General features: G+C 44.6%; 2 protein-coding genes across 2 annotated transcripts in view; one reads left to right on the forward strand and one right to left on the reverse strand.

Moving 5' to 3' along the window:
• HADHB (hydroxyacyl-CoA dehydrogenase trifunctional multienzyme complex subunit beta) overlaps positions 1-12,264 on the reverse strand; it is a 602,797-nt gene that overhangs the window by 322,402 nt on the left and 268,131 nt on the right. The window lies entirely within an intron of this gene.
• The window catches only part of ASXL2 (ASXL transcriptional regulator 2), a 136,172-nt gene continuing 132,970 nt past the window's right edge, over positions 9,063-12,264 (forward strand). The window contains exon 1 of the mRNA XM_003125333.7: positions 9,063-9,400. Coding sequence (XP_003125381.6) covers positions 9,065-9,400 — 336 coding nt within the window. The 5' untranslated portion in view covers positions 9,063-9,064. The remainder of the gene's footprint in view (positions 9,401-12,264) is intronic.

Genomic DNA, 12,264 nt, shown 5'->3' on the forward strand with positions numbered 1-12,264 from the left:
TATGTATTTCTACACCAACTCTAGTCGCTCATTTTTTTTTTTTTTTTTGTCTTTTGTCTTTTTGTTGTTGTTGTTGTTGCTATTTCTTGGGCCGCTCCTGCGGCATATGGAGGTTCCCAGGCTAGGGGGGTCGAATCAGAGCTGTAGCCACCAGCCTATGCCAGAGCCACAGCAACGCGGGATCCGAGCCGCGTCTGCAACCTACACCACAGCTCACGGCAACGCCGGATCCTTAACCCACTGAGCAAGGGCAGGGACCGAACCCGCCACTTCATGGTTCCTAGTCGGATTCGTTAACCACTGCGCCACGACGGGAACTCCAGGTCGCTCATTTTTTGATGGTCGCTCCCAGGGGCATTAAGACCCTGGCTTTTGGGAGTTCCCATGGTGGTGTGGTGGAAACAAATCTGACTGGGAACCGTGAGGTTTCGGATTCGATCTCTGGCCTCGCTCAGTGGGTTGAGGATCCAGTGTTGCCGTGAGCTGTGGTGTAGGCCGCAGACACAGACGCAGATACAACGCAGGCTGTGGCTCTGGCGTAGGCCGGAGGCTGTAGCTCTGATTCGATCCCCAGCCTGGGAACCTTCATACACTGGGGGTGCGGCCCTAAAAAGCAAAAAAAAAAAAAAAAAAAAAGACCCTGGCTTTTCTGGTCTTGCCTGCTTCTGAGTCAAGTATGCTCCAGGAATGGGGGAAAACTCTCACATATGTGCGGGAAGGAAGGGTCAGCAGCTATAGGAACACTGAGTGTTGGGTGGTTATGACGGAAACCAGCATGTTTATCACAACCTCAGAATCTCTTCTCTCCCCAACTTGTAGCCATTATGTGGAGTGGGGGTGTCGGGTGGAGAGAAGGAGGGTTCTTTGAGGAACCGAGAACATGAGAGGGTATGGTGCCTCTGGGAGACACCAGCAGCTAGGGGAAGAATTTGCCAAATGTACAGCTGGAGCTTCTCAAAGCCTGAGATTGGGGGCCCACCTTGTTCTTTTCAACTTCTCTGACTCTGTGTAAGAGCTGGAGCTCCCACAGCCTGCTGCAGACCCCATGCCTGCAGTCCCACCTTGTGCTTGCTCTCAGAGGCCTCTCCCGGGCTCTCTAAGTGAGCTCACTTAATAACCCCCTGCTGGGCTGCTCACTTCCTCCTACCATCCAAATGTCATTCTTCCCATGCAACACCTACCTGTTTTCCAGCTGCTGCCTCTGAGGTTCCCAGCAACTCCAGGTCCTGTCCTGTTCCAGCTGAGTTCATTCAGCATTTCTGCTTTGTCCCATATCAGTATTGGTGCTTTCCTGTATCAGGACCTCTAAACCTTAGGAAGTTTGTTTCTTTGTTTTTTGTTTTGTCTTTTGTATTTTTAAGGCCACACCCACGGACATGGAGGTTCCTAGGCTAGGGGTCTAATTGGAGCTGTTGCCGCTGCCTTACGCCAGAGTTATGGCAACAGCCTACACCAGATCCAAGCTGCATCTGCGACCTACACCACAGCTCAGGGCAACGCTGGATCCTTAACCCACTGAGCGAGGCCAGGGATCGAACCCGCAACCTCATGGTTCCTAGTTGGATTCCTTTCTGCTGCACCACAACAGGAACTCAAGTTTTTTGGTTTTTTTGTTTTTAAGGATTTTTCAAACAAGATCTTGGCAAAATGAAATTATAGGAGGAAATCTCAGGAGTTATTTCCACCATTTTTGCATTGCAATAGAGATGATATTCTTATATTTAACTATATATATAGTTGTGATAGATGTGATATCCTAGACTACAGAGTACCAGATGTGGGTGTGTTAATACTTCAAAGCATTTTTGGAAAGTCACCAGAAGAAATCTTTTGGGTGTGTCTGAACACTTAAAAAGATAGAAGCAAATTTTCTGTATAGACTAAGACAAGCTATCTTCCTGTATTTGAAATTTAAGGAAGTGCTTCTACAAGAGACTGACCAAAGAAATTTACTTCCAGCTTATTAGGACCACAAGAGCAAAACATACAGCATTTTCTACTAGGTATTCAAAAACATACAGGTTTAGCAGTTCCCGTCGGAGTCAGGAATGAATTCGACTGGGAATCATGAGGTTATGGGTTTGATCCCTGGCCTCGATAAGTGGTTTAAGGATCCAGTGTTGCTGTGAGCTGTGGTGTGGGTCGCAGACACGGCTCAGATCCCACGTTGCTGTGGCTGTGGCATAGACCGGCAGCTGTAGCTCGATTCGACCCCTAGCCTGGGAACCTCTATATGCCTCAGGTGCGGCCCTGAAAAGCAAAAAGCAAAATAAATAAATAAATAAAAATAAAAAATCATCACAGTTGTCAGTTTAAAAAATATATATATGTGTGTGTATAGATTTAAACTATACCGGTGCAATAAAACTCATTTTAGAAGAAAACCTTAGGAGTTCCCGTCGTGGCTCAGTGGTTAGAGAACCTGATTAGCATCCATGAGAACTCGAGTTCGATCCCTGGCCCCGCTCAGTGGGTGTAGGATCCAGCGTTGCTGGAAGCTGTGGTGTAGGTCACAGATGCAGCTCAGATTCTGCATTGCTGTGGCTGTGGTACAGCTCTGATTTGGCCCATAGCCTAGGAACCTCCATATGCTGCCAGTGTGGCCCTAACAAGCACACACACAAAAAAAAAAGAGAGAGAGAAAGGAAGAAAACCTTAGTCTTAAACCAAAGATCAGAATGCATGGTGTATTACTGCTGCTCCTTTGAATTGCAAATGGTGGCAAAAATAAATGAACTTGGAGTTCCCATTATGGCTCAGCAGTAACAAACCTGACTAGTCTCCATGAGGTTGAAGGTTCGATCCCTGGCCCCGTTCAGTGGGTTAACGATCCGGCGTTGTGGTGAGCTGTGGTGTAGGTCGCAGATGCGGCTCGGATCCTGAGTTGCTGCGGCTGTGGTATAGGCCGGCAGCTGCAGCTCAGATTTGACCCCTAGCCTGGGAACCTCCACCTGTCGAGGGTGCGGCCCTAAAAAGCAAATCAATTAATTAATGAATGAACTTGTTTCATTTTCTTCTTCTTTTCCCTGCCGATAGCTAGTTCACATTTTTGAATGTCTGCCATGTCTCCGAAACCGCCATTCATTTTACCTAATCCTCGGAACAACATCACTATGCCAACTGGTTGTCGTTTAAATTCATGACCACGCAGCCCAACGCTGCCAAGCAACCCTACTCCATTTCCCCAGCATGTTCACCCGCGGATTCTCCAAATCAACTATTCCACACTTTCTCTGCTCTCCTCAAATCTCCCACATCCTCTTCTGCCTGCCTCTGTCCTGCCTACCTCTCCCGCCTCTTTTCACTTCCCTTTCCACCTCATTCCCTTCTAGAACTTCGTTATATTCCACCGACATACCCAACGCTTTCCTCTGCCTTCGGGCCTTTGAAATTCCCCTTCCCTGTAATTGAAATGCTCCACACCCTCAGCTTTGCTGGGCCAGTTCCTTCTTGTCTTTCTCATCTCCCTCTCAGCTCCAATAAATTCTCAGAGAGGCTCTCCTTGTAATGTAAAGATGCTCCCATTCTCTTGCACATCCATTTGTTTTCTTGCCTTCCAGGCACTTATCAACATCTGCTATTGTCTTGTCTATTTCCTTCTCCCCTGTCCCCACTGGAGCAAAGTTCCCTGACAGGAGAGCCTTACCCATCTGGTTTACTTCTGTATTCTGGACATCCAGATCTGAGCCTGCCACATAATAGGCTCGAAATGAATTTTCTTTTCTTTTTTGCTTTTTTAGGGCCACACCCACAGCATATAGAAGTTCCCAGGCTAGCGGTCAAATCTGAGCTGCAGCCGCTGGCCTATGCCACAGCCACAGCAACACGGCATCTGAGCCGCATCTGCGACCCACACCACAGCTCACAGCAATGCTGGATCCTTAATTCACTAAGCAAGGCCAGGGATTGAGCCCACATCCTCATGGGTACTAGTTGGAGTCGTTTCCACTGAGCCAGCACGGGAACTCCAACATGAATTTTCATTGGGTGATCGATCCCCATTTTTGGTAGATGAGGAAACAGAAGATGAAACAATGTAAATAAGTTGCTTATGTTCACTCAGATACTAAATAATAACGTTGGGACTCGAACCTACATTTTTTGAAGTCCAGACTGTATCCCAAGCTATGGAAAAAATAAAAATAAAAAAAATAAAAAAATCTCTCTTGCTAGGATGAACATTGAAACATGTATTTGGCCTCTGAGGAGTACTTGTGAATGTGGATAGAATTTAAGAAAACGGCAGAATGAATAGTCAAATTCTGCAGGCAGAAAACCAAAGAGATGCTGAGGACATCTGGCTGGACAAAGCCCATGGTAACTAAGGAGCAGCACAGCCTGGCTATTCCCAGCTTGCTCCTGGCGAGCCTCCAATTCCTCCGCCTTCCTTCCTGCTTCCTGCATCTCTGAGTCTCTGACCACCTGCAGTTCAGCACAGTTCAGTACAGGCTCTGGTTTTCCCTTCATGCCCATGAAGTGAGCTAGTTCACGTCTGTCAATAGCATCCAGATTTTTGCTTTAGAGAAATCGGAACAGGATATTTTCTATGGGGGTCTATCAACAAAATCTGTGTTTATACATCAGCCTTAATTCTCTGGAAGTTGCCTGTTTAGGTTCTTTTTTTTTCCGCAGAAAATGAAAACCTTGTGTTGACTCTTCATTGATCCTTAAATTGACTTATAAACAAAAGGGAAGAAGAGAAAATGAGGACTCTTTTGGTGGCTGTTGCCTTCATCAGCACTCAGGGAAATTGTCATGAATAAGCTAGGGTCTCGAGGAATGCTGGATTTAAAGGATTGTTGGCTTTTCTACAGATCCAACCAACCAAGATTTGGACGGGTTATAATATCATCAGTGAATGAATGTTTATACACTGGCATTATTCTAAGCTCTTCATGTGTATTTTATCTTTGCAATAAACGTATGCAATACTATCAATATTATATGTATATTCCACATGAGAAACCTGAAGCCAAGAAAGATTATTTTTTCATTTGCCTGAAGTTACACAGTTATGTGATGAAATCAGGATTTCATTCATTTGCTCTGACTCTGGAATAGAGGTTCCTAACCACCCTTCTGCCGGTTTTTGCATTTGTGTTTTTGTTCATCTACCATGGATTCTTTTGGCAACTTGTTGAAGGCTATGGACCCCTTCTCAGAATCTCTTTCAATGTGTAAATAAAGAAAATACATACGATTACAAAAAAGACATTTATATAGAAATAAGAGTTATCAGCTTATTAGAGAGACAAACTTGTGATATAGTGATATAGGTGCTTCATTGATTTTTTTCTTTTAAAGGCCACAGCCTCAGCACATGGAAGTTCCCAGGCTAGGGGTTGAATCGGAGTTAACAGCTGCCGGCTACAGCAATGTGGGAGCTGAGCTGACCCAGGATGGGAACTCCTAGGTGGTTCATTGCTAATGCCTCAAGTAACATGATCTAGTGGCAGGTTTAGTAATATTGACGCTGTGAAGTTATGATAAATATAAACTTATTTCCGTAGTATAATATGAAAAATATCTGCGGTTTCTGTTGGTGACAAAGTCATAGGTGACAAATTAAAGTTAGTGAGGGAGTTCCCATAGTGACTCAGTGGTAACAAACCAGACTAGTATCCACGAGGACTCGGGTTTAGTCCCTGGCCTTGCTCAGTGGGTTAAGGATCTGGCCTAGCTGTGAGCTGTGGTGTAGGTTGCAGATGTGGCTTGGATCTGGCGTTGCTGTGGCTCTGGCGTAGGCCAGCAACTGTAGCTCTGATTCAACCCCTAGCCTGGGAACTTCCATATGCCGTGGGTGCAGCCCTAAAAAGCAAAATAAAATAAAATAAAGTTCTCCTCCTCAGAGTCTTGCTGGACATCCTCCCCAGCTCTAGTCCCCATGGAATTTATTACCTTTTGGTCTCTGTCACTTTAGGATAGTGCATATATGTTTATGATGGCATGTATGACAATATGTGGTATTTAATTTGTTTATAAGGTTTTTTTTACTTTAACATGAGCTACTTGGGAGTAGGGGCTCTGTCGTGCTCATTTATTCATTCATCTGCTTTTTCACTTAATAAAATTATATTGAGATCTCCTATTACAAGGTGACACTCTAGACACTGAAAATATACTAATGAGCATGACAGCTGCCGTCCTTGTCCTCCCTGTTTTGCTGTCTTGCACTCATTTCTGGTCCTTAGTGTTTGGCTCATGGTTGAAAGATACGAAAGTCATATGTTTAATTGAATTGGACTGAGCATTTCAAGGTCATATTAGTAGTTGGCAGAAATTGTCCCTCAAAGCATTATTTCTTGAAAAGTTTCTCAATCATCATATCCTCATATAAATTGCCAGGTATGTAGCAGACATTCAACAGTCAATTCCTTTGCTGTCTTTTCCTCTTCCTGGCCCAGTCACCAAGTAAGCTAAATCTTGTTGCATAGTAGAGAAATGGAAACAGCTATTTATAAGTTTTGCAGGCGGGAAGAAGAGTTCAGATGTTTTACTTTTGTCCTCTTTTCTGGTCAGAATTTATTATAATAACATAATAAATTTATAATAATAATAAATTTATAAATTAAAATATTATATATTTATTACATAATAAATATAATAATATATAAACTACAATAGTTAACATTAATTGATGGCTTACACTCTACCAGGTGCTATTCTAAGCACTTGACATCTATTACTTCACGCAGACCTCATAATAACCCCTAGTAGAGAGAACTGAGGCTTAAAAAGTTTAAGTGGCCCACCCAACCTCTGAGAGGCAAAATGATCACAGATCAGTCAGTCTGAGTCTCCACAGTGAGAAAAATAATGGGGGGAGTTCTCTTGGGGTGCAGCAGGTTGAAAAAAAAAGGAAGAGGGGAAAAAAAAGGAAAAATAATTTGGTAGGGTAAGGTGGTAGGGAAAAGAGGTTTCTTTATTTTACCCTGGAAAGATTATATATTTCATTTTTTTTTTCTTTTTTGGCACGTGGATGTTTTCAGGCCAGGGATTAAATTTGTACCATGGGAGTTCCCTTCCTGGCACAGTGGAAACGAATCCGACTAGAATCCATGAGGATGCAGGTTTGATCCCTGGCTTTGCTGGGAGGGCATGGATCCTGCCCTTGGGAGATTGGTTGGCATTACTACACTTTTTGCAAAGTATAAAGACACCTGGTGGCCAATGATTTTTATATGATATGCGAATCAGTAGTATCAATGAAATGAAGAGGCAAAAGTAGAAGCAGGGCTAAGAAATTTGGCCTGATTAGGAATTATGGAGAGTGTCGCTGTGGGGGAGGATGGGTTTTTAAGAAGTAAGATCTGGCATCCTTTGAAGGATGGGTTTGAGTAGGGTGGGAGTAGAGGTAGAACATTTAGGGAAATCCAGAACTGAATGAAAATGATGTGAGAGAGGCAAATAGGCATAACAAATTGAATCAATACACACTAGAACAAACATAGTCTCTGGGGAATTATAATTCATTATTATTAATAATAATAACAACAAAATTATCCAGATCTGTTGAAGTTTAACAAGTAGGAACTGCATTACCACAACCCCTACCCTTGAAATTAAAATCTGGGAATGGAGCTCCAGAAAAGCAAAGTAAGGACAGCGGGAAAATCTGTCCTAGCAAGATCTGAAAACAAGCTGAGGTAAAATTCTCAGGCAACAGGGCTAGATGACAAGTCCCAGGCAATGGCTAGGAATGGAGAGCTGCTTCTTGAACAGACTATAGACCTAGGCTTTAGAGGGAGACGGTACATCCCTTGAGTGTTACGGATCATGCTATCACTAAAGAAATTGGTGAAAACATGACCGTATCAATTGCTGATATGGGGCTGTTTGACTGTCAATGGTTGAAGGGGAAAGATAAAGAAGTTTCCAGAAGCCCTCTCAGACGCCCTCTTAAGACTTGTGTACGTGTGTAAAAGACTCCTTTAAAAAAATGACGAAATGTTATGAATCCTCTTCTCAAAAAATACACAACTAACACATACAAAATACTTTCCATAATTTTAGAGGGGCCATGAGCTTCTGAAACGCATCCTTGGACTCCAAGATAAGTATTGTTCTCAACTGTCTTTTCTCCCAAGAGGCAGCCCAACTCTCAGTCTTATTTTAGAACATAGTAAATTTAGTAGACCGGAAGCAGCTTCTGGAAGCAGGTGGACTTGGGAGATTAGTAGGCATTACTGCCCTTTTTGCAAAGTATCAAGACAAGGACATTTCGATGGAAGATGCCACATTCTGTATCTTTCAGGAGGCAGTTAAGGTCATTACAAATAATGGTTTCTGACTACAGCTACAGCTGAATCATTCAGCAAATATTTACTGGGCGCCTGATATGTACAGGCACTGTGCCAGGGACTGAACTCACCCAGATAAAAAAGACACCATTTGTGTCCTTGATGAGACATTCACAAGTAAAAGTGTGAATGTAGTTATTGGTGGCCTTAAAATAAAGGTCACCTAAGTTTGAGAGGCACTCTGGGGAGACAGAAAGGACTCTGAGGCGGTAATTTGATTTTTGGTTTCACCGCATTCCAGACTCGTGAGTTTAGCAAGTCACTCAAACTCAAATTGCTTCATCTATCAGATGGCATAAACAGATAGGCTAGAATTACTGCAAACCTTCAAAAAGAGAGCCTTTATGAAAATGAACATAGACAAAAAAACGCAACTTCGAGGCTCATTGAAAGTGATACTTGGGAGGGTTGCTCCTAGAAGGAAGAGCACGGTTCTCCCCAGGATTATGTCTATAAAGTCACCGTAACGCCCTCCCAACGCGGTCAGAATCCGCTCAATAAACCTTCCGGGACGGATCAAGTTCCGCTTCCGCAGGTTTTTGCTGTAGGCGTAAGCGCAGGACGCCCGACGCAGCGCAGCGTCGGTCCTTCCCTTTGCGCAAGCTCGCGAGGAGAGGCGGAGAGCGGAAGGGCGGGGGCGTGGCTAGGCGCCGGGCACTGCTGGCTCGCTCTCTCCGCAGCCCGGCGCAGGTGGCGGGAGCGCGCGCGCGCTCGCTCGCGCGGCCGGCTGCGTACAGTAGTGACGGCCGCGCGGGAGCGGTCACATGACCGTAGCGGCTGCCTGTACAGTAAGGACCCAATATGGCAGCGGCGGTAGCAGTGGCAACGGCAGCAGGAGGACCGGCCGCTTCATAGATTTCCCCCCCCCACCCCCACCCCGCGCACCACCGCCGCCGCTTCCTCTGCTTGGGTGCTCCTCTGGCCTGACTTCCCCTTTCTCCCACCTTTCCCGGCACCGCGGGAAAAACAGCGCAGGGCAGAGCAGGCAGGGAGGGCGGCTGGAGCCCGGACACGGGAGCCTCCCAGTCAGTTCAAGACCCGACATGAGGGAAAAGGGCCGTAGGAAGAAGGGCAGGACCTGGGCGGAGGCCGCCAAGACGGTAAGGAGGAGGGAGCGGAGTGGAAAGCCAGGAGGTTTTCGTTCCTTCTCCGCCCACCGGTCGCAGGGGAAGCGGCGCGGGGTGGGGGGGTCAATGGTCCTGCCACTCGACTGAGGGGGCAAAAAACCGCGCGGCGAGGGCGGCGGTTAGTGTCGGGTTTGTGGTCCCTGTGGGAATGGAGGCGCCAGCGGAAGAGGGTCGCCACGGGGCTGTGGCTTCTCCCTGCTCTGCGACGAATCCTCTTGGTGTTTTGAAGCTGCTCTCTGGGTCGCGACGCTCTCACCCCGACTCCGTGGTAGCCCCCGCCCCGGCATGGGGAAGTCTGTTGTGCTTGCACAGTAACCGGTTCTTCTCCCTTTTGCGGCTGAAGAGCCCCCATTGGATGCAGATAGGAGAAGGCTTGTGCGTGCACCCAGCCCCGGAAAGAAGAGGGGAGCGCTGGCGCTGGGTAGAACCCACCCGCTGTAGCAGATCTGCCGCCTGACCCCGGGCCCCTTGCTTGTCTGGGCTCCCGGATCCGGCCGGAGGTCACGAGGCTCTTGTTTTATGTTTGCTGTTGCAGCTGAAAGTGCTGGAGGTGTTTAGAAACGAAGTAACAGGTGGGACTTGTAGAATTTTTTTTTTTTTTTTTTTTCTGTTTCCGTAGAGACCTACTCTGAACAAGGCAGCAAAGCATGGTGGGACGTGTAGTTTACTGAGCCTTGACTTTTCCGTAGCTAAAGCGATGGCCTCACGAAGTTGTAGTGGATAAAACCATCCTTCTTTCCCCCTTTTCTAAATTTATTATTGTGAAGTTTAGAAGTAGGTTTTAAAAAATAGAATATTGAGGATGAGTGAGAAGTTTTGTTTCATGAAAAAATTTAAAAGCGTGCATGTATGTAGAAATGAAACGTTTAGAGAAAGTCAGGTTCATTCCATCTTTGAGAGTGCAGCAGAGAAGTTGTGGGACACAAAACAGCATTTAGAGTTGGAAGTGAGAATGAGTGGAAGCATAATCTTAATGGTGAATGATGTCAATACTTGTACAACGTGGAGCACTCTTCTAAGTGAAGAGTTGTGTGGTTTATTTTTTAAAGGGGAGTTTAAATAAAAGTAATATATGTTAATTGTGGGAAAATATATGTTAAAGCTCTAGGATTTTAGTATCAAGAAGGAAATAAATCGTGTGTTTCATCCGTCAGAGCCCTGAATTTGAATTTATTTCCCGAAATCTGGGTCCTACTTGTGCTTTTTTTTTTTTTTTTTTGTCTTTTTGTCTTTTTGCTATTTCTTGGGCCACTCCCGAGGCATATGGAGGTTCCCAGGCTAGGGGTCTAATCGGAGCTGTAGCCACCGACCTACGCCAGAGCCACAGCAACGCAGGATCCGAGCCGAGTCTGGAACCTACACCACAGCTCACAGCAACGCCGTATCCTTAACCCACTGAGCAAGGGCAGGGATCGAACCAGCAGCCTCATGATTCCTAGTAGGATTCGTTAACAACTGCACCAGGACGGGAACCCCTGTGCATTTGTTTTGTAAACGTTATGCCTTAGAGGGTTGATGAGTCTTACACTTGTATGTCTATTTTAGTTGGAAAGGTACAAAAGTTGATGAATAAATAAAAAGCACATTTATTTGTTAAGTGTTTTCACCTACAATATATCTTGATAATTGTGACCATTGGCCATTTCCCTCTAAACCGACTTAAAGAAAAAACTCTAGAAATAATTTTTTTTTTTGATAGTGGGGAAATTGCTCCTTCACAAAAGACTGTTCTACTGTTGTACCTGGTCAATACTACTTTACAATCTCTTTTATGAAACGAGAGGGTAGGAGTTCCTGTAATGGCCCAGTGGTTAATGAATCTGACTAGGAACCATGAGGTTGCAGGTTTGATCCCTGGCCTTGCTCAGTGGGTTAAGGATCTGGCGTTGCCGTGAGCTGTGGTGTAGGTTGCAGATGCAGCTCGGATCCCGAGTTGCTGTGGCTCTGACGTAAGTTGGCCGCTACAGCTCCTGCTAACCTGGGAACCTCCATATGCCTTGCGAAGCTGCCCTAGAAAAGGCAAAAAAAGACATAAATAAATAAAAAATAAAAGAGAGGGTAAACTTTATTATTATATGTAAGCAAATCCTACTCCTAATTAATTATGTTAATTAACTTTAAGTCTAGAAGCTTAAGAGTACTTTTTGAATTATCTCTGGATAAAATAATCTAGTCATTGGGAGATTGTGACAGGACAAATTTGCATCTACTGTTTAGATTTTCCTATAATAAATGAGAATATCCGCTCATTTTTAATAAGCATTTCATGCCATAGCTAGCTCTGTGAAAGTAGTATTTCAAAGATGGAATTCTAGCTTAATCAGTAGAGCTCTGAGTGAGTTCTTGACGGGGTTAGTGTATTAGTAGCTTGGTGTTTTTATTTAATTCTGGCACATGCATAAGACTTCAGTCTAAATAAAAATGAATTTTAGGAAGAGACTAGGGACACTGAAATTTATTTTTTTCTTGTAGCCAAAATCTAGAAAACACTACTCTTTTTTTGTTTTATCATTTCTATAGTGAGGAATTACACTAAACCTCAGTGTTAAAAAGGATTCTGTTTGTAGGGGGACTGTGTAGAAGTAAATGTGAGAGGAATAGACAGGAGTAAATCTTTCATGTTTTCAGACTGCAGAATAATGAGATTGGAAAATGAGTGGTTTGACAAATGGGAGTAACTTTGACCTAAATTAGAAAACCCTGTGAGTATTGATAAGATCGAGAGGACCAGGAGAAGTAAGTCTTAAACTTATTTCATAGGCATTAAGGTCAAATGTTTTAGGAACCAGAGTTTCAGAAAGGAAGTATCTGCCTCTTGTTGTGTTCTTGGTACCTGT

The sequence above is a fragment of the Sus scrofa genome, chromosome 3, assembly GCF_054392235.1.
Source record: "Sus scrofa isolate SSC_HxYL_T2T_F1_AM1 chromosome 3, Sscrofa_HxYL_maternal_Yorkshire_Landrace_v2.0, whole genome shotgun sequence".
Classification (NCBI taxonomy): Eukaryota; Metazoa; Chordata; class Mammalia; order Artiodactyla; family Suidae; genus Sus; species Sus scrofa.